Genomic DNA, 23,773 nt, shown 5'->3' on the forward strand with positions numbered 1-23,773 from the left:
AGATTTAATGCAACTGTCACAACAAAACACCAGAGCTCAAAGGAACCAAATTTACCAGAGTAAAAAGATCAAAATGATAGGCAGGTTAAAAAAACCTCCTTATTCAAAGGTACCTGCCGATTTAAGAGTACAAGAAGTCTTCCCACCTCTCAAATGTTAATTTAAAAAATTGGAAGTCCACCATTGGAGATAAATTTCTGGGAGCTATTTCCAATCAGTCTTCATGCTTAGTTTATTAGTAAAATACACTGGAAGGGATAAGACATTTTCCTTCATTTAAGATCACCAATGGTAAAAACAAAAGGAAGTCACACTCATCTAATGTATAAATGAAACTTAACTTATTCCAAATTCCTACCCCTATTGTTAAGCCCTCCACATTTCTATTACGCTACCAGTCACTGATAATTCTAGCTTTTACTGACCTTCTACTGATTATAAAGTAATGTAAGTGGTGTTTGAAAGTAAACTTAATTCCAGTTTCAGACTTTTAAATTAAAAGTGACTCAGTTGGATACTGTCTCTTAAACACACTAATATAAATATTAGTATCTTGGCTAAAATGAATTATCAACAATTTTAATACATGTTGCACAGTACATATTAATATAGAAAAATACATGTTATCAGCAGCATAATGTTGACTATGTTCTAATCCATTCCACCTGCTCAAATATTAGTGCAAATAATTATATATTTGTAATGCATCACTGGTGTCTAGCGCAAATCTATGCCTTCTGAATAAATGACTTTCCACTGAGGTTGTTTGCTGTTTGGAGTATAATGTGATATATTCATATTTAAATTGGCTTTGTATGGTGAGGCAGACTGCAACCTTTTAAACCACTTAGAAAATGAGCAAGTATGGTTAATTACTTGTCTCCCTTTCCCATTCCCCCAAAGTACATACTAATCCCGACAACTAAAGTTTACCAGTATCTCCAGAATAATAGTGATAAAGTATACAGGGCCTAGTTTAAAAGTGTAAATCTTGTTAAGCCCAGGGTTATCAGCTACCTGCTCTAAATCATCAATTAAAATTCTTACTGGCTAATGTACCAGGTTTCTCACCTTTATATATTTGAGAGGTTGTTTCCTCACTGAAAAAACTTTTTAAAGGGCTAATCAGTAATAGGAATACAAATTGAGTTAAGATAAGTTTTTGAGACTAAACATGCAACTACAGATTACATAAAAAGTGACTCCATTGCTAATACACTGAGTACATTTTGCCCTCCCAGCATTTCCATTCCAATACTAGTCATTTAAAGTACCAATACACTAAATAATTAACAGAATTAGCAAGCTTATGAAATTTAAAATTGTTTTTTTGAAGACAGAAATACTGATTTCCTCATATTTTCCAAGGAGGAATTGTCATTTACTTCCATGTTACAAAATGTGGTGCAAAGTATCTGGGATCTTTCTAAAAATGAAGCAGAAACATTATTACAATTATATAAAATAATACTCACTAAAAAGAAATTTTTGGTGGAAAGATTTCTATTCGGTTAAAAACATATTTAATTAAAATTTCATGACCACTTATAAAATTTTAAAAATCAAATTTAAAAGTATGACCACACATTGGACACATTAAAAAAATGCAATAGTAAATTAGATACTGACCCTGTATATCAACCTCATAATTTAAAACACTACGATCAAAACCAAATTGAATGAAAACAAATTAGATTAAGCAAAATCAATGAGCCTATCAAATTAAAGGACCTATTCAACATTATATAAGAATATGTATAAGAACAGAAGAATGAACAAATCTAGGTTTCAATATGAGCCTTTTACCTGCTGTAGACCTTGAGCAAGTCTATTTTTGTGCCTTAGGTTTTCATCTGTCAAATGCAGATAATAACTCAACTCCTATGGTTGCTTTGGAATCAAATGAGATAAATATGCAAAATGGCTTAGCAGAGCACAGGGGACTTCAATAAATGTGGCTATAATTATCTTTATTATGCCTCTAGAGAAAAAAAAACGCTGACTTTTTACTTCATGCAGAATCATTTAGCCTGAAAATAGGGACTGGTCTTTTCCTCCAAAATACAACGTATTTCAGGACATACTTTCTTAAGCAGAAAGACATAGAACAGACTGAATATAATTAAAATGAAGAGATGAAAGTACACAAGCCTTTATATGTCCAGTTCTCCATAAGAAAACAGAAGAATTCAGTATATTTCTAGAAAACATCTCACACTTCAGAGTGAATGGGGAATATACATGGGTAATACAAAGAATAGGTTTGCATTAGAAAAGTTAAACTTCCAGATGTGAGTTTTTTAAGTCACTAAAAAATTATGCACTGAATTTTGCATACCTTCACATATAATCCAAGGATGCATTAGACGCTACCTTACACAAAATGACCATCTTAAGGAGCCGTGGCATTTTAGGAAATAAAATCTCTTATCTGGATGCTTCTAAATATTCACCATCACAGATGACAAAAAAGCATTTTAAGGAAGCAATATTAAATTCTCCACTTGAGGAGAAAAAGGAACTCTCTGCACTGCTGGTGGGAGTGCAAACTGGTCCAAACACTATGGAAAGCTGTGTGGAGATTCCTTAACCTACTAAAGATAGAGCTTCCATATGATCCAGCAATTCCACTCCTAGGTATTTACCCAAAGGACACAGAAACATTAATTCCAAAGAGCACCTGCACCCCTATGTTTATAGCAGCACTATTTATAATAGCTAAGCTTTGGAAACAACCCAAATGCCCAAAAATAGATGACTGGATCAAGAAGATGTGGTACATAGACACCATGGAATATTACTCAGCATTCAAAAAAGATAAACACATGCAATTTGCAGCAACATGGATGGAGCTGGAAGGGATCATGCTCAGTGAAATAAGCCAGAAAGAAAAAGAAAAATACCGGATGGTCTCACTCATAGCAGGAATCTAGAAAACCTAAATAAGGGACCAGGAAAAAGAATAACTATAAGAAAGAAAAAATCAAAATCAACAAACAACTATGAACCAGAGACACACTATGGGGGGGTGGGGGTGGGGCAGGGAAAGGAAGGATTGGAGTCAAAATAAGGGGACTGCAATTGTATGGGGAATATAAAAATAAAATTTAAAAAAAATGTAAAAAAAAATAAAATAAATTCTTCACCTGAAATCAAACTGCTGGCTGATAATTATACTAATAATTTAATTAGTCAGAAGCTGATATTCAGATAGTGAAAGAGGGGAAAATGATCTAAAATATACCATAAATTAACTTACATTAGCAGCTCTTTTTTAAAACAGAGGAAGTCCCAGTGACTTCCAATAATGGTGATGCTCAAAATGAGGTTAATAATTGCCTTGGAAAAACAGTTAACTGTTTTTAACTGTTTTTAACAGTTTAAAGCTCCATCCAACTGAGCTGTCACTTAATGATTCTTCTTAAGTACTATTTATTTATTCTAGTTGACTGTCATTTTCAATATCATTAACTATAGAAGCTAGACTTTTCCTTCTTAAATCTGTGTTCTGTATTTCACTTTCTGTACCATTTATGTAAACACAATATATACAAGTTTTAAAGAAACAATTTGCAATGTTTTAGAGGATATTTCCAACTTCAAAATATGTTAGTTCATGTGGAATTGTGGTAAATCGTAAAGGTTCTCCTTAAGCAAATATTGGCTAAAGTTACTAATAAAAAGTTTCCATTATGACTACCTAAAATTTTACCATTAGCATATGAAATACATGTATTTATTGATAATCTTCGTTGAGTCATAAATTTTGGGCAAATTATTTTTGTGGTGAACATAAATAGGAAGATACTTTAAAAGTCAGAATACAAAGAATGCATTTTTTTTATACAAAACAATTTTTAGAGAAAGACAATCTGTTTAGGCTAATTTCTAACCTTGGTTATATAGTTAAGTACTATTTTCTGCTAGAAAAAAGAACCTGGAGTACATAGCCTATGAAAAATCAGGAATATCTAAAAAATGTAAGAAAAAATAATTTAAAAAACCAATATGAATGTTTTTAAAATGTAAAAATGGAGTGAAATAAAAAAAACAATTGCAGGGAATTTGTTTATTGAGTATTAATGTTAACACGTCTAAATTAAGTATTCACTTATGAGTTTTATCACTGCCCTATCAACGGACATAATAGAAAATATTGCACATAACTCAAGCATGGAAATAATAAACAAAATATTAAGGAACAATTATATGCTTTACATTTTAAAACTTAATCCAAACAAAATAATTTGATGCTTCTGCAATGTGGAAGTCTTAAAATGTTCTCTTCATTTTATTTGATATTTTTTCCTTTTTTTTTTTTTTTTTTTTTTTACAAATTGACACTGTGTACAAAGAGTTCAAATAGCCAGTAAAACTACTGCTTTAAAATTGTTGGCTTTAAGTAACAGAGGTATAATTTGAATTTACATTAGAGCTTTCTAAAATGGCAACAGTACAAGCATATGACTTTCTCTAGTATCCCAAACTTGTTCTGGTTCTCCCTTAGCTAGGGAACAGAAAACTAGACTGCTTTCTAAAGCTGCCACAATTTCAAAAAATGCTTGATAAAATTTGGCATACTTCATTTCTCTTGCTTACATTGATAACACTGGGCTAAACAGAAAAATGAAGGAAATTTAGTCAACAATAACTTAAACAGTAACTAGCTCTGGAGTTGGAAGTTTTGGTAAAGTTCATGAACATTCAGAAACATAATCTTAAAAGAAAAGCAGTTTTCCAAACTTAGACAAAAAGCCTACATTAAAGTGAAAAAAAAAATGCCAAGAATGAGTTGAACATTTAAGTTTATATGTTCTTATAAACAACACAATGGAAGCTGAAACACTACATATTAAGAATGCATTCTTGCTAAACAAGTTTATAGAGATTATAGAGTAACGGCCTTTCTAAATTTCCGGTTGATAGTTAAAATTTTATAAGTGATTTATTATGTCACCATAGTAAGCCAATTCAATTAACTACGTTCAGCAGGAATTACTGCAGAAATGTCTTGAAAAAGATGACAGAAACTATAGATTTGAAAAGCAACAAGTCTTTGCAAAGCTCATCCCCAGTCTTAGAATATACATGCTAAATATCAATTCCCAACTCCTCTTAAAATAGAAGACTACCTGCATGTTTAGTCATTCCATTTCATTCAAGTTTAGCATTAAGATAGAAATCTTAAAGAACTGCATTGTTGCTAAGCATTTTCAATATTTCATTTCTCATATGCATCATTTAGCTTATACCTCACTTTTCCACTTCCCTTATAATATTAAAATAATGAATAAATATGGTCCTTTAGTTAAGGCCCTCCACCTTATCTTAAATGAAATATAAAATAAGGTAGTTTCATTAATTTCTTACTAGCATTGGCTTAAAATCTGTTTACCAAATAAGAAATAGTAAACTTTAAGTTTTTCTTTTACTCAGAGAGCAGATCTATTCTGATCTACTCCTAATATCTACATAAAACATTTCATCACTTTAGTTTATAACATTTTTCTTGGAATAGTATTACTGTACCTCAGAAAAAAGTCTAATCAACCAACTATGGAAATTATGCTGAATGGTTAATCTTCTGAAAGAAGCAAATGTTCTCTAAGAAAATCTATAATAACTTGATTAACAATGAGTGCTGAAAAGGTCATTAAAAATGATAAATAATAAATACAATTTTGCTGTATTTTATCCATTATTAATGTAAAACAGGGTGGTGAAATTTCCCATTGGAGTATGCTAAAGAGTAAGGACTAAAACACTGGCAACATATTTGCCTTCCGACAACAACATTGTCCAGGATGAAAACTACAACATGTATTATCATAGAATATGAAATTTATACGTTCAAAAATGAAATTAATATTCAACTTAAGGGTGAAAAAATAATATGGCTAGTAGTATCCAAATTTCAAATAAAATCTCAAATTTAAGTATGGCTGCTGTGTTTCCAGTCATTTTTCCATAAAATGTTGGCTGTATCATAAGAAATCTCCTGTGCTTTCTATCAACCAAGGCCTGCTGACATACAACACATTTCTCTTGTAAATTCGACCTCAGCTGAAATGTCGAGCAAGGCGAGCAGATCTATAGTCAGCACGAAGTTGTACGAAGGAGTGAAGAATGTTCTTGTCCAGATTAGCAAGTTGTTCTCCTGAGCAGACTTGCTTTAAATTATCTGGGGCAACTACCAGAAGATTGCAAAGTGCATGCAGGGTATCAAAAAGCTGTAATACCAGTGGAATCTGAATTGAAATAAGAGAAGAAAAAATAAAATGAAGCAAAATAACTTCCAGTTTTATAATTAGTTCATAAATTCTCACTTAAATACTGTCAGTCAGGACTTACTCATGTGAAAAAGGAATTCAATGGAATAGAATTTTAAAAAGCATCTGAAATGTTAAAACTCAAATATCTTAAACATCATTCAAACTTGCTATAATCTTTCTGAAAAGATTCCTATTATGTGATAGTTTCTTCGTAGTAATGATTATTTATACGTTGTGGTCTAGAAGTAGTTCTCATTAATTTAGCCCTTAAATAATTTAAACCTAAAGAAAAACTGATTTCAGAGAGATATACATTAAGAAAACATGTTTTCCTGACATGTGACTTACGTTGCATTAGTTATGTAAGTCAACAAGTTTATCTGGACTAAGAACTGAAATATGGCCTATCCAAAATGAAGCACAAAGCAAATATGTATTAATATTAAAAATATGATCAGAATAATACTTGTTAGCTCTCTCTCCTTACAGTTACCAACAAAAGTTATAAACTTATCATTAATGGTATGTCAATACAGATTTTTAATGATATGACTTATGCTGTTGAATCTAATGACAAGTTTGACATTGTGTACGTACCTTGAAGTCTTTGGCACACTTCCTATATTCAGCTACATCACAAATTGCTAACATGCCACCCATACAGCTGTAGGAATATTGTTGAAGATGCTCATAAACAAGTCGGTGAAAACGCACTCCAAGTTCCATCAGAACTGTATCCACATTCTTTCCATCCATGGAATTTTTAATCTTCTCCACTTGTTTTCTTACATAAGCACAGACTTTAACACAGGCCTGTAAAATTTTTTCTATTCTTATTAAACAGAAATGTGTACCAGCTTATATGTACCAGCGAAAATGTTCACAAAAGTATTAAAGCAGATATTCTTGCCAAACATCAAGTCATTTTACTCACGTTAGTACACTGAATCAAAACATTGTTTTCATCTTCTGGCTTGAAGTCTGTTTTCTTTTGTTCTGCAGCCAAGATATGCTTCATCTGTCCAATCATACAATTTAATGTCCTAAAGAATGGAGAATACCATATATTTGATCCACTTATTTTAGATTTACTTTCATTTATCTCATTTGTACTAACTTAACTTTAAATTATTTAATTTCATATCACCACAAAACTATTCTGCTATTGGTAGACTTGAGAATTATTTAAAAAGTAAATTCCAGGTTTTAATATCGAAGAACTCTTGGTTTATTAGCTTCCTACTCAGAACACAGGCAATGATTTGTTTGCCTGATAGTTTAAGGAAATATTAATGATCTTGAAGCCCGTCACTAATATTTTTAACAACTATGGAACTAAAAGGCAAAACTATCTACAGAAATGCTTAGAAAGGGAAATACAAAGGACTTAAGAATGGCCACCATTTGGAAGAGCATAGGAGAGGAATAAGAGCTTCTAAGGAGAAGCGGGAAGCAGGACAAGTGGTACTCAATACTCAGCTGAGAAATAAAACATGGGTTTGTAATAGTGTCAATAAAGTTTTGGTTATGTGATGTGATATTCTTCAACAGCAATTAGCCACCCAGTTATGCGAAAAAAGAGACTGCACTGAATCGGATCTGGTACAGGACCTATAATGGCTGAAGGAAATAGTTATGAGGGAGAAATTCAAGAGATGAACAAAGCAATCTTAGTAGAAAGGTGAGTAAAGTTAGGAAAAGGATAAAAAATTGGTAAAAGATGAAATATTAAGGACTAGACTTATTGCTGGGGTCAGAAAATAGGTAAGTAGAACTGGGAGAATAGAAAATTGTACGGAGGTTTGAGATTTTTTTGTTAATAATGATAACAAAGGTCCTATGGGATAAAGGAGTAGGTAATGGAAGCAGAGATGATCAAGAAAAATAAATGGGTCACAAACACGACAGTGGAAATAATCTAAAACTCAAGGTTAAAAGTGTGAGCCCAAATCCTCAATAAATGCAAGGGACTGATATACATCATTGAGAGATAACAGCAATAAGGGAAGATGATGTGAATGAGCTTCCAAGGAAACAAATTCTAGACGAATAGTAGAAGGATACTTGTCTGAAACTATCAGAAAGGATGCACATGAATGTTTAGCTCACCTCCTGACCCCAACACATGCGTAAAGGAATAACAGCAATTCACATTCAAGAAATCACCACAGATAACTATGACTTCAGTAAAGTCAATTAGGGCAATTAAAGAAACTATATAGCTATACATATTAAGAAGATCACTAGGAAACAACACATTTCACATTCCTTTAAAGGCTTATTAATGTATCTAATCTCCTCCCTCCCAAAAATAAATTTCAGGTATTCTGAGGCAAAGCAGGAAGAAACAACTTTAGTCAATGAGGAATTCAAGAAAATACAAACTTCTTGGAAGTGCTGATTATAATATATATAATATATACATATGCATTACAAAGATATTAAGTACTATGCATGTATATTCTCACGTGGGTCTAACTAAAAGCAAAGGGAGAAACCAGTTTTTAGGACTCTTTTAAGAATCTAATTCTTTACTATAGTAAACTGAGTCTCATTTTCATATTTTCCAGCTTTATTCTTTGATTTTATTTTTCTTGCCTTTATTATCACATTTTAGTAGATCTTGATTTTAGTGAGAAGCTATGTGAAAGTGAGTTGCAAGAGATTTGTTACTAACAAATAAAATTTAAATTATTTTCATAATTAGACTGGATTCCTTGTTATCCTTATTATAGCACTGTAACTAATTTGCATTCAAATATGCTTTCTTGAACAGAAGAGAAAGGAGTAGAATTATAGTAAATAAAAAAAGACATACCCAAACCTAGTAGCATGGGCTTTAGAATTTGAGTCCCAGCTCTACCACCATTAACTGTGTGATCTTGAGCAAATTACTTAATTTCTTTAAGCCTCCGTTTCCTCATCTGTAAAATGGAAATAGTATTTCCTACCTAATACATGAAATAATACAAGTAAAGGTCCTTGCTGTGTGCCTTGCACATAGCAAATGCTTCATAAATGGTAGTTGTTATCATCATCAGTCAATATATACCTACCATCATCTCAAAAAAATAAAGGATAGAAACCTATAATATGAACAGGTAATTAACCACAATTAAGTTAATATGAAAACTTTTTGAATGTAGAGTTTGCATTCACTTAGTAGAAATTACTTTTAGAGAATTAGTGTATTTATTTAAAGCATTTCAGATTTAAGTATGAAAATTATAAATAAAAAAAAAGCTTCTATGTTACATACCATTTTTAAGGCATTTGTAGTCTACAAGTGTACAGGGGGGATTTACAAAAAATAGTTTAAAATGAATCTGGCTTAAAAGTAAATCTAGACAAAGTGACTTGAAGAACTAACTTAGAGAATTCTACTAAGAATGAAGGCAGTATGCAAAAATAAAACCAAATGCTATAGCAAAATGGTAGAATGAAGACAGACATTTTTCTTCTCTGAAAACCACTTTCATGTGGTATAACAGTGTTTTTACAATTTTAAAAAAGTGAAACTAGTAACTTGCCTATCAATGCCAGTATCCAATTTCATCTCCATTTGTTCAATTATTTCTTTTTTCTTCTGGAGGCATTCGGATAACTTAGGAGAAGAACTGTTGAATGTTTAAAGGGGAAAAAAAATCACTTTAGTAATCCTACAATTCTAAGTTTTTCATATGCATATGTGTAGTTATAGATACATATTTATATACACATACAAATATATTTATTTTGCTCACAAATCCAAGACATACATTAGTAATTAATTACTATTCACTATTCCCAATTTATTATAATAATCACACAAGGAAAAAATAATCAGTTAAAGGAGAAGGAAGAGGAAGATTTAGATTTGTTATTTTCACCTAAGAGGAGACACATCCTTGGAATTTTTAAATTATTTGGTTTCCTTTTCATTTAAATAGATGGCATAACAGTAAGAAAAGTCTCAAAGGATCCCCAGAGTTTTAAGAATACAATTAACAAAAATAGTAAAAATTTAAAGACTAATAGCCAATCCAGTTATATTTAGCTTTCCTATGTTAAAACAGATATATTTGACAATCATATTTCCTTTCTGAATGCTATCTAAATGTCAAAACACTCAAATTTAATAAGGAATATTTAACCCTAATAGACTAAAAGAGCTAAAATGCACATAAAAAAGAATTCTTCTGTATAGATGTTTCAAAAGTAATTCAGGAACTGTAAGTGACCTTCGATACTGTTTCTGGACTGATTTCTTGGCATATCAGTATTTATAATAAAGAGTCTACAATTTTATTTTTTATATGATTATTTTTCTTCTTTAACATTATAACTGTATAAAACAAGTTCACATATACACTGTTTTATTAAATCCTTACATACTCTTAAAAGTTCACATAAATTTGGCCTCCCTTGTGGTGCAAGGGGTTAAATCTCAGCACTATGAAGCTATCAGCAGCCACTGCAGCTCGGAGTTCAATCCCAGGCCAGGGAGCTGACCCACATTGCGCAGCAGACCTCTCCTGTCTTGCTCATGCTCAATGCTCCCTCAGCAGTATATTTAAGTACATCTGCCTGTTCTGCTCCCCACACTGTCTCTGGTGAATCCTCTAACCTCTCCACACCTCTGGCCTACAGCCCCAGTTCTTCTATGCATAAATAAATAAATCTTTAAAAAAAAAGTTCACATAAATTGATGAGGATATCAATTAAACCTTACTTTAACACCTTATCAAAATATGTCCCACTAATCTCAAAAAAGATTTTGCTGTGTATCTTTATGACAAGTGGGTACAAGTAGACAGTGCTTGTTAGATCTTTTGAAGGATGTCAAATTTGTTGAGTTTTGATAACCTACAGGTTTCCTTTCACATCAGATTTAGGTTTATGAAAATAATCTCTTCAAATTAAAATTATCATCATCAGAAGAGAAAAAAAGGCAAGAAAGAAAAGTTCTTTTACTTTTCATTTCATACCCTCCTGTCAGGTATTTTTATAAACATGTATTACTTTTGAAATTTAACTAAAAGATATATAAAATATTACAATATTCATTGCAATACCAATGACAATCAGATAATATGACAAACCTTATTAGTGGCATAAGGTGATCATTAAACTGCTTGTCAAAAAGATGAAAAATAGTATTGGCTTGTTGCACAACATCCAAAAAATAGAGATTTGCATTCCTAGAATCTGAAGAAGGAATTCCTAAAATTGGAAAGTATTCATATATTAGAAGTATATTTTAAGAAATTCATCTTGTCAGCAGAAAATGAATGTGGTTTTATATATGCAATATGAATAAAAATAACTGCTGTTTTAATGACTTTAATCAGCAATGACTTTTGTGGTTAGAAGAATAAAATTAACTTGTCGATAACTGAAATTCATCCAGTTATTTTTATTCTCAAATTTTCATCACTCTATCAGTCTTCATCTGCTGAAATAAACTTAAAAATTAATCAATAAATGAATCATTTTGAAATATTCCTTGTCCTTCCCTTCCTCATTCTCTCATCATCAATAACTCACAATAACTTCTCTCAATTTTCTTATAGTAAGTCCTAATTATCTCCTGTAACTGTTAAATAATGTCCTTATCAGCTTCCTGGGTCAAATGAATTTTACACAAAGTATAATAAAAAATATACATACCAGCAAGTCCTGTTTCCAAAGCATAATCAATATGCTCTATACATAAAAATTCCACAAGAATTGTAAAAATTCTAAAGGCATTCCTTGGTAAATCAGAAGGATCGGAGAGCTTTAAAAACAAAACAAAATATATCATTCCTCAAAGTCTACCTTAAAAAAGCCAGCATTTTTTAAGAAGTCAGTTTCATATATGAAGTAGTCAGTTTTTTAGGCATAACAATAATTTCCTCTCCACTCCTAAAACCTCTCTCACATATATGCACATACAGTGACACAATGCTCCCTATTTGTCTACAGCTCTCCTGGTTTATACCAGATCAAAGTTTTGCAAACTTGTACAACTGTCACTACTAACCTGTGACAGAGAGACTCACTAGAAAATAAGGCATAATGTACACAGTAAAAACAAGTATAGCTGCAAGAAATATAATCCACTCATACAAATACCACACACTCACAAACACACACAAACATGCGTACACTGGGCTTCAGCAACTCCTCAGCAGCCGCGATCTGCATGTTTCCATCCTACTTCAATACTTTGATACATTTTTTTTTGAGGCACACTAGTTTGATTCTAATTTTTTGTCATGACAAATAATCCTTCTATGGTGTTAGACACAACATATGCAAGTATGAGTTTCTCCTGGGAATTTCCAAATTACAAATCACTATACCAATTTTCACTTTCATTGGTAGCATATGAGAAATTATACTCATACACCTCCTTAGCAATACTTGGTTTGGTACCATCAGACCTCTTAACTTTGACACTCTAGTAAAAATGAGATAGTATTTTCCCTATCTTAAGTTTCATTACCCTATTAGCCTGAATACTTTACTAGTAATCTACATTTATTTATGTAAATTTTTTATGTGTAGCTTTTTATTTTTTGATTTATATTTACAATTTATATTGATTTACTATCAGCATATAGACATGTCAACATACGGATCACACACAATATAAATAACAAAGAGTGCCTTAAGCCTCAATTACACTATTTAAGAACTATGTGTTTTTTAGCTTCTTCATCTGTAAAATAGGAGTAAGGCAACCTCACAGGACTATTACGATTAAATAGAAAAATATAGTGGCGGCAATATAGTTTGTGCTATACAGTTATTAGTCACTAGTATTGGTTTTATACAATCTCCTACTAGTAATTCTGATTACAAATACCTTTCTCACTGGCTATGAGTTATCTATTACTTTGTAAAAGTGTGGCTATAAATTCTACATTTTAATGGCATCAACTTTTCATTCTTTCCCTTTGAAGTCTGTGTTTATAAGACATCCTCTCCCTGATGGTCTATATTTCTTTATGCTATAGGTCTAAACCTCCCTTTCACATCTTGATGAAAAATTTTCATAAGAAAAATTTGGTATACTCAAGTTTAAAATTATATTAAAATGTATTTCTATATAATCTTTAAATAATCCTGCTTCCAAACAAGAATTTCACCTTTTTTTATTACCAAAAAAAATAGCTGTTCCTCATTAAAGAGCAGATTTATATCTTAGTGAACACAGGTCAATAAATAAACAAATAAATAAATTTACAATCACTCTTACCCTATGACATCTTTCAAAGGCTTGTTTGGTTTCTTGTAAAAGATTAACCACCACTTCTTGAGATAGGAAAGTTTCCCCATGAGTATCAATACTTGGTCCCAGTGGCAAGTTGGTACGTTGTCTAATTCTCTCTTTCAAATCTTGAATACTAGTGCATCATATCAACAAATGAAAAAAGAACACTTTACATATATTTCAGTTTCAAGCATTCTCAAACTTAATACAGTATACATGAACAAAGAAAAACAGACCAATACTGACACTAAAATTTCAAATTCCAATAATTAGTTCTGTGAAGTGAAGCATTAATCTCTAAACAGAAAGCTTTCATTTGAAAAATAAGTATATTTAGAGTTATCTCTAAAATCTTTTTCAGTTCTATAATTCTGACTTAGACAAAACTCCTAGTCTGGTTTTCCTAGGAAGTAAGCTATTCTAAATATGTTAGTATTTCCAAAAGCTAAATGGTTGCTTAAAACTTTAAATTTTAATAGCCTTTAGATATATTTAACTGGGCCTCCCCTGGTGGCGCAGGCGGTTGAGCACCGCGCTATGAAGCTGTCCGCAGCCTCTGCAGCACCGGTTTGATCCCAGCCAGCCAGCGAGGGTCCCACATGGCACGGCAAACCTCTCCTGCCCGCTGTTCCTCTCAGCAGTGTATTTCGTAATTCTGCCTATTCTGTTCCCCGCTCTGTCTCTGGTGAATCCTCTCACCCCCCCACACATCTGGCCTGTACCCTGGTTCTTGTATAAATAAATTAAAATAAATCTAAAATAAATAAATAAATAAATATATTGAACTATTTATACATCTTGCATATTTCGTCATTATTAAACAAAATACATTAAACATAATTTAGTTTCCCTTAAAGACCAAGGGTCACTTTATTAAATGGTGGTATCTAATGAAGGTTAGGTATATTTTATTTTGCTTCTACAATATGTAGAATTACAGTGAAGTAATTTTTATTGTTTTTTAGTTTTTCTCTTCCTTTACTTACCATGGCATTTTAGGTCACTTCTTACTCTTAATTACAGCCTCTTCCTGATCATTTAAGATCTGACAACTGGGCAACTGATTTGATGTGTGTATGAGTGCATTCTGGACTCTGATCAGATGGCTCCACAGAAGTTATTCTACGTCTAGTCATCCTAGAACCAACCCTATGTTCCAGGTAGTTGAGACCTGGATAACTATAGTGCCACCAATTCTTAGAGTAAATTATTTTCTTCCAGTGTGTAAGTAAATGCAGGCTTCATGTTATTAATAATTTTATACCCAAGTCATTAAAAAGGTCAGGCTACCTAAACTGTTAATCATTTGCTAGGTTTTTTTAATACTTGCAACAATAGGAAAAAAACAATGTGCTTTCTACTACCTTATTAATAATGGGGAATAATTTATTCAGTTTGAAAAAAATTAAACTATGAAACTTTATAGCACTGGTCTGCTTTACATTTTAATCATGTTATGACCAATCATTTCAGCATATGGTTTGAGACACTAATCAATAATGTAAATAGAGTGGGTTAAAAAAATCTTCATAAAAAAATTTCAGTGACATTTGTCCAAATCTAATAAAGTTCCTTATCTTTAATTTTAACTATGATATTTAACAAAAACACTCACCCTCCTGTGCCAATGGACCTTTTCTGATGATTTTTTGAATCATAATAGCGTTGTAGGATCATTGCACTTCTGCTTTTCAAATATCCAATCTCCACCTCAATATAGTTCTCCAAATAGGAAATGAAAATGGATTTGATAAGCTTAGACAAGAAAGTCTGTTTATCAGTACCTAAGTTAAACTCCATCAACTTGCTGGAAAGATTGGTGGTTCTTTTCATGGAAAAGGGGGAAAAAAACATAAATAGCATATTTTAGGCATAGTAATAATACTAAGGACCATATATTATTTTCAATGTGATTTCAATAACTATGCTAACACCCATTCTTTGAACCTTGTGATAGCGAGAACAGCTATACAGAATTATATAAAATAGAATGGATAACATTATAGTTTTGAAGACTGCATGAACTCCTAAGAATGACTTAGGAGAGTGACCCAATGAACCAGTCTAGAAATGGCAACAGTGGCAGAATGGCTCCATGCATGTTCTAATGCCATTCATGACATGAGACCCAAGACAGAATACTAGCAGGCCTATTCTCTATTTTCTTTTATCTTTATTTATAAGAACTTTCCTCTAATTTTCTGTTTCCTACTACTGAAGAGAAGGTCACCAGTGCTACTGTTGAGATGGATTCCCTGATTATGGGGTACTTTTAAAAACCCTCCTCCTAAAATGATGACATTGAAAATGGCAATAGATTGGAAAAACACTCCATGTGCAGCTTCTGATATAAATTTCTAAGTGTAACACTACAATTTACAGAAAAGCACAAGACAAATTCTCCCAATGAACTTAAGGCTGAAACTGCCATTTGTTAAGAATCTGTTACTTTCTTTTTCAGTTTCTAAAGTTTTAACAGCAGATGAATAACAATATACTAATTCTTAGGGGAAAAAATATAAAGAATAGTAAACTAGCTCATGATGAAAATCAGAAACACAATTCATGAATCTAAGTTTACGACTCATTAAAGCACATTAATACAAAGCATAATATCCAATTCCTTAAGTGAACATACTAAGAATGATGCTTTTATAAGAATACTAATTTATCCAATATTCATTTTAACATTAACATGACAGTTCTTCAAAAATATCTGAATACTTCCTTGTTTTCAATTAAAAAACGTAAGAAAGCCTAAAATCTGTTATTATTTTCTAATAATTAAAAATATACCTTGTATATAGATCATAGAGATTTTTGAGATACTGCTCTGCATCGGACTTTCTACATTCTTCTAACTGGTCTTTCACAAAACTCTTAAAAAAAAAAAAGGCAAGTAAACATTACATTTTTCATTTAATTTATATTTCATTTTCAATATATTTTTCAAGTTTTTCCCCCTAAAATAACTCCAAAGTCTTGAACTGTTAACTTAAAATCCAATAAAAATGGCAATGCATAAATAGACGAAATATTCAAGAATAAAAAACACGTTTTAAAATTTTACTGCTTCTCATATTTTACAGATCTATATATCAGTCTGAGGAATAATATTAGTAATTTCAAAATTTCCTTTGAAATTGGTCTATCCTACCTCATGAAACACATTTGAAAAACAAAAGAACAAAAAAGGAAACCAACAGACTCAATTCCTTAAAGCAGTATTTCCTAAATTGTTATTGGGGTGACATTCCTATGCATTAAGACAATAATAGGAAACACTCTAAAACTGGGAAATGCTACACATAATACTCCTCATTTCTAGAGAATCACAATGTAGTACCTCTGAAGGCTATTAAGAGTCCTGACTTGTGTTTTAAAAACAAACACTTATTAAATGTTGCTTAATCCAGTGGGAAACACAGTTCAGAAAATGTGCCTTAAAGTATATAGTGGCATGGGAGTCAAAACTGTAAATTTCTATGTTTTTTCCTTTTCATGTTAGTATCATATTCTACAGATTGCATTTTTAATTCTTGTTTAGTTTCACAAATGCCATCAACTGGCCAACACAGGTAAAAATCTAAGGCTACCTACTAAAATCTGGTGTTATTACTATTAATGTATTGCTGCCTCTGCTACGACCACTACACAAGCTTTTAAAGAGTGTGATGACACTTCATGATTTGTTCCCTTTTTCTTGGTGAATAATGGAACATCTTGTTAAAAAAAGCATGATACAATCATTCTTTCCCTTTCACTGAATAAGGAGATCAATATTTTCAAGGGTACTACATATGTAAACTAAATTATAAAGAACTTTTAAAACACAGGGAAAAAGTCATATATTGTGACTGTGATGTGGCTAATTATTGAGAAATAACTAGTGGTTATTTAAAATTACCTGTAGTTTGATTTCAAATACATTTTGAATAAGTTTTGCCAGTACAGTTTCTGGATTACTAAAGATATCGCCAACTTGTTTGTTCACCCTTTGACAGAGTATTGCTGCATCTTCAAATATATCATTTCTCAAGTAAGCACCCTAAAAAAACAGAATTATTTTACACAGTGAATAATTTTAAAATAGCTTTTAAAATACAAATTAACATAAAACATAATAAAATATAATAAAGTGTACTGTTATGTTACCTCCTGGCACTGCTTTATATAAACATCAACACAATGGGAATAACCCTATGAAGAAGAAAGAAATACATTAACATGGATCTGATTCAATTATAACAACAACAATAATAATCTCAATAAAAGTATTATATGTAATAACACCATGGTTATGCCCAATAAGTGGCCTATACTAATAATTATTAGATTTAAAATTCAATGCAGAAAATGAAGGCTGCTAGAGCGGAAAAAGAATGGAGATGGAAACAAATCAGGGTAGGGGGGCGAATGGCCTAGGGTAAAGGATGGTGGTGGTGGTGTGATAACATGTATCTGAAGTGGTATGAAACTATTCCCCGAAATCATGTATAGTGTGTGTAAACCAGTGTTACCTCAATTAAAAAAAATAAGATTAAAAAAATTAATTGCAGAAAACCAAAAACCTAATATGGGTGTTCTCTCTCCCCCTTTCCTTCCTCCTCCCCCTCCCACCCTCCTAAAAGAAGATTTTATGCATATATTTGTTTCCTCTCTTGGATTCAAAGCATTTGCCTTCTCTTGCAGATCTGGACAGAGCTGTATTTAATTGATAGTCCGGAAATTTACTTCTAAAATTGAATCCATTTTAACAGTATGTTTAAAACAAAACCACTGGTCATATGAAGCGCATGATAATGAGATTTTTGTTTATTAATAAATCATACATAAATACATAAATCTTACACAAGTAATGTAAGCAAGCAATAAAAAGCACTGTCTCAAGAGCCATTCTCAGTACTCATTCACATGTTACCTACATGAAAAATCCACTAAATGGCTTTCATTTTTCTAACTTGATACAATATAAAGAAAAAGATTTAAGGAGGCACTATTTAAGCATCATCTTAGAAATACATTTCCAAACAGGGATTCTCTAATGTAAATTCCAGGAAGACTACATAATACAACATCCTTCATATTATACCTGAGATGCCCCGGACTTAATTAACCTAAGTCTTTTACTAGTCATTCCATCATTCTCTGGTTCCTATATTCTACTATGTACTTCAAGTCAAGTCTTTTTGCTTTTGAACTTTTCATAACACGTTTAATTGCCAAAAAAAGAAATTAGAAAGCAATATTTTCTTTATTAAACCATATCAAAACTCAATGATAAAATATCAATATCCTTAAATATAAAACTTATATAAATATTAAATATCTAAAATTTAACGTAAGAGAGATATGAAATGTATAAACCATTCCAAACAAGAAAAATAACCACTATAACATAGTCATATAACTAATAAGGGAAATCAAAAACATTAATATATAGAATTTATATAATTTCCAGAGTTTTGAAGCTAGTCTTCATTTTAAAATTTACTATTTACCTTAAAATGCAGTAAAACTGCTGCTACTTCTCTCATTCTGGAGATTTCCCCTCTTTTTTGAGCACTAGTAAATTCCTGAATTAGCTGGCATTCTAAATCATGGTATTTACCTAAGAATTAAAAGAAAGTTACTCAGCTATGTGGAGAAAGACAAGGTATCCAAGTTATTTACTAGCATATGGGTCCTTTACAAATATCAGGACTATGGTTCTGGCTACTTTTGAGAAAATTATAAACATAATATGAGATTACAGGCAGTGACTCTGGTCCTCATAATATATTGTGATTGGAAAGAAAAAATCATACAAGGAATTAAGTAGTAAAATCCTCATGAGACACAAGAACCTTCCAAACTCATAAAACAGCTGGGCTCTGGATAGGCTGGCCGCCATTTATCACTGTTACTTAAAAAAACAGCTGACTGGCAAAAATCATCTGGATATTACTTCTGACAGCAACAGAGGAAAATTCTTAAACCTGAAGCTATGGAAAGGGTGAGGAAGACTAAAGAACTCTTTACTGGAGTTCAGATGCTTTTAGGTAAAGTATAAACACTGATACACTCAATACCAAATTTTATCTTAAGATATATGTGATATTTAATTTGCTGCTTTCTTGAGGCTACTGTAATTCTAAATGAACACATGGCCTTTGGATTATTCTATAGAGACTGGAAGCATTACCAATAAGTGCAATTATTAATCTCTACATGATCCTTTTTCTAACACCACCTTTGGGAAAATAGGTGGTTTTTTGAACCTTTTATGCAATGGCTGCCCAACAGTGACCCAGGCTACCACAGCATCTCTATATCTAGTGGTTTTTCCACAAACCTAGAATGAGTTGCTTAAAATATAATTCTTTCCAAAGATTGGAAAGAATAAATCAGAAAAGGAGTAAAATAGGTAGTGTAATTCTCACATGAGCTTTGCTTTAAAAAGAAAAAAGAACCGCCTTTACAGAAATAGAGAAATATATATAGATGTAAATCTCCAAGATAGTCTTAAATTAAAAAACAGAGGATTATAACTATTTGTATAGTGTGCTACCAATTATTTTAAAATAAATGATAGCAGAACTATATTCTACACATGTACACACACACACACACACACACACACAACCTATGTCTTATGCATGTATATTCAAAGAATATTCTGGAAGAATACCCAAGAATCTGGTAATGGTTGTTTTAAGGAAGAGGAATCAAATTCAAGGATGGTGTAAAAGTATGACTCTGTTTTCATCATCCCTCCTTTTATTGTTTTTTTCGTCTTCTACATAGTTTTATTGCCTACTCAAAGCAATTAAGCAAACAGAATCCCACTTACTTGCAATTTTGGATTTTACTTCTGAAAATCTGAAAAAAAAGATCAATGATGAGGATCATTAGTTGTGAACAAAATTACCATCATAACCTAAGACATTAACAACAAAAGTGGAAACTAGTTTTCAGGGTATATGGGAACTCCCTGTATTAAAGGTTATCAGAAAACAAGAAAAAGAGGGTAGTGAGTACCGATAGGAAGGTTGCCAAGTGATAAAACTAAATTTTGGTGTTTCAGATGGGGCAGCTTATCCCTGTTTTAGGAATTCACATTAAATAAACAATTTCTTACTAAAGAGGGAGGAGAGTTCTGTATGATGCATTAACCCAGCCATTCCTCACAATGAGTTACTGTCCTTACTCATACTCATTGACATTTTAAAGTCACTTGAGAGTTGTCCATTTCACCTCTATGTTGGGACTTTTTCATACAAAGTTCCATTATTGTCATTTAAAAGAAAAAAATGATAAAACAAGTATACAGAAATGATTTATCTTAAAACTAGAAAAATAAAGTGGAAGCCATTAAGAAGGCTCCAACAATGTACAAAGCAACTGTTAAGTCTCTGCAAATTGAGAAGCTAAAAAAAATAAATAAACTACCACAAAACAGTACTTTTAAAAATCTTACATATCAAGGGGTAATGTACACCATGGAGATTTATTGAGAGACCCTGTACAATCAGTTTGAAGAAAGCAAAGAGTTACTGGCAAAAGGGATAGCAAAGAAAGATGAAGAAGGTGATGAAAATTATGTTATGCAAAATTGGTATATAAAGTGATGGTGGATCACAGAGGGTATGTAAGATCCTAACGATCTTTATGAAAACATTACATCTAATTAGGATGCAAATATTCAACTCCAAAGTGTGATAGGGAGGCTAACACAAAACTGTACGAGAAATTTGTACTTGAGAAGAAGATGAGTATTTGGTACATGTTTTGTAGAGAAAGAACAGGATGGACAGAGGGATGGAAGACGTAGACAATAAATATCATGCACCTACTGTGAGTCACACATTTTTACCCATTTAAGGAAATGGTCCAAATCTAACTGAAATAAAATTATTAAAGAGAGGATTTTTGGGTAACTTTAAAAAATCACTATTCATAAAGCAAGTGTGAGATTATAAGTAACAGCTGAATAATTACTTAAGTACTGCTTACCCTTTATGATGAGAGACGTAAGACAGATGACAGATGAGAGAGTAAAACAAAGAGATACATTTGGGGATGAAGTAATTTACTCTCACTCTATATTTGGAAGATAATGGTCAAGCTTTAAGTATAACAATACATTCATATTGTGCCTTTTCCTGTAGATCTTCAAGTATTACCAAAAGAATAACAGATAAATAGTGTGTTATATGGGAAGATAGCTTTCGCTCAGTTATCAACAGGAGAACCACTACTACTTAAGTTTATTAGAGTCTAACACTCCATGGATGAAAGGAAATCATGAAAAAATGTCCTTTGCAATGAAGTTTCTTTTAGGGTGAAACCATTAATATCTTCTACTAATGACCCTAGGCGCCTTTCCTCTAAAGCAGGAGTTCTTAAAGTGAATTCCCTATGGAAGCTGAGGAGTCTAAAACTCTATGAAACTGTATGTGACAACTTATAGGTATCTGAATTTTTTTTTTTTTAGAAAATGTATAGCTTTCATTAGCTTTTCAAAGGTGTCTAAGAGGCCAAAAGCTTGAAAATTCTCATCTAAAGGGAAGAAAAAGCAGCCAAACAGCACCATGTTTAATCTGCCCCTGTTCCCTCCCACTCAGGTTATCCAAGTTCAACAAATGAAGATCTAGTATCTCAGTCAATTTCAAAATTCTCCAACATTTTTTTTCAGAAGAAAAATATAAGATTAAAATTATTTCAAAGTATATCATTAAATTTAGATATTAAGAGATTACCTTTTTTTCAATTATTGTATATTGTACCCTGTACAAAGGAGATGACTCATATTCTTATTAATGAGCAAAATCATACAGGGAAAAATATAATTTCATTCTATAAATTATATCATTATGCAAATTAGTTCTTGAGAAATAAACTTGCCTATCAAAAGGTAACTCCTGGGCAATTAGGTGCAACTTCTGAATGATGTCTGCTGCCTCCTTTATCTATGGGAAAAAAAAAAAAGCAGTAATTGTTTTAAAGCCTGATACATATAAAAAATTTGTATTTCGAAATAGTAATATTCCCTTATGCACGCCCACAGCCCTTTACCTAAACAATTTCCTTTTAAAACCCACAACAAATCTTGTGAACAACAGGAACACATTTGCATACAGACAATAATACTCAATAAAACAAATATTTGGCTTTCTGTTACTGAAATCTTGTGATTTTATAACATCACAGTCCTTTTCCAATGAAACCTACAATCCAGTCTAAATCTGAATAAACTCAAATCATTGCTTACTGAAAGCAGAACTATCTTTTCTGTGTATGTGAAACCCCCCCCAAAATAAGATTTATGAAAATAATTCCGATCACACTGCCACATATATCCCACTTCAAGCTAAGTTAATAGAATAAGAATTCCTGTCAATTAATGAACATGTAAATTATAAAGCTTGTTCTAAAATCAAAGATAAAGTTAATATGAAGTCTCCTCAGTGACTATTTTATAGAAATGTGTTTATTTATTCAAGTTGTAGAACTAAAGGAGTCTAAAATTTTTAAAATGCAGATATTTGACTGTGCTTACATGAATGGATAGGGCATTATCTAATGTTCACTTTTTCTTTAAATTGCCAATTAGCACTGAGTTTTATTTTGGCACCCCTTTAGTAATTGATTTTGTGACTATCCATTTTTCTTTGACACTAAAAAATTTATAAATATGAAAGGCTCACTTTACAGACCTTTCCAATCTAATGTTAGATTTTCTAACATTAATATACATTTAGCACTTTAAATAACTATTTAAAAGAACTGTGGGTAACAACAAGCACAGCTAAATGATACTTATCTGGCTAAATACTAGTGAATATAAAATTCTGCTTCTCACTCAGTCAGCATGTCACTCTCGTTTTCAGTTACCACATTCTATCCTGGTGTACACAGGCACAAGTATCGCTACAGTATCACTTTTCATCATGCCATATAGTTGTACTAGCAATGTTCATCGCTTCCTCCTCATCAACATCCCCTTCCGAAAGGACCTCCTGCAAACAATCTATTCTATGTTTCCATCAGGAGTTTGCTTTTGTTCTTTTTTATTTTATTTTTTAATTAAATGTATTTATTTATTTTTTTACACATTCTTGATTCAATGGTTTAAGAAATGGAAGTTCCTACTATTTACAAACTGGACTTAATATTTTAAGAAAGATAGCAGTAAATAATGCTATTTTTTATTGAATTCTATAAAAGATATAGCCATTTTTTCAGAGATATGTAAAAAATTTAAATTCTATAAGCTCAT

The 23,773-nt window shown here is 31.6% G+C and overlaps 1 protein-coding gene across 3 annotated transcripts in view; it reads right to left on the bottom strand.

Moving 5' to 3' along the window:
• EXOC5 (exocyst complex component 5) overlaps window positions 1-23,773 on the bottom strand; it is a 108,307-nt gene that overhangs the window by 65,143 nt on the left and 19,391 nt on the right. Inside the window, exons 5-18 of one of the 3 annotated variants that reach the window (XR_008550109.1) lie at window positions 22,399-22,463; window positions 20,345-20,373; window positions 19,014-19,123; window positions 17,668-17,712; window positions 17,420-17,560; window positions 16,309-16,391; window positions 15,128-15,337; window positions 13,498-13,645; window positions 11,922-12,030; window positions 11,354-11,474; window positions 9,803-9,889; window positions 7,207-7,315; window positions 6,870-7,085; window positions 3,260-6,248 (exon numbers count right to left, since the gene is read on the bottom strand). Coding sequence is in view for 2 of the 3 variants with exons in the window: in XM_037503411.2 (XP_037359308.1) it covers window positions 6,060-6,248; window positions 6,870-7,085; window positions 7,207-7,315; window positions 9,803-9,889; window positions 11,354-11,474; window positions 11,922-12,030; window positions 13,498-13,645; window positions 15,128-15,337; window positions 16,309-16,391; window positions 17,420-17,560; window positions 17,668-17,712; window positions 19,014-19,123; window positions 20,345-20,373; window positions 22,399-22,463 (1,662 nt within the window). In the remaining variant the exon portion in view is untranslated. Of the gene's footprint in view, window positions 1-3,170; window positions 6,249-6,869; window positions 7,086-7,206; window positions 7,316-8,727; window positions 9,197-9,802; window positions 9,890-11,353; window positions 11,475-11,921; window positions 12,031-13,497; window positions 13,646-15,127; window positions 15,338-16,308; window positions 16,392-17,419; window positions 17,561-17,667; window positions 17,713-19,013; window positions 19,124-20,344; window positions 20,374-22,398; window positions 22,464-23,773 lie in introns of those variants that run through there. The other 2 variants (XM_037503411.2, XM_054690667.1) reach the window with 2 other exon arrangements.

The sequence above is a fragment of the Talpa occidentalis genome, unplaced genomic scaffold (assembly GCF_014898055.3).
Source record: "Talpa occidentalis isolate TD23 unplaced genomic scaffold, MPIMG_talOcc4v2.1 talOcc4.11, whole genome shotgun sequence".
Classification (NCBI taxonomy): Eukaryota; Metazoa; Chordata; class Mammalia; order Eulipotyphla; family Talpidae; genus Talpa; species Talpa occidentalis.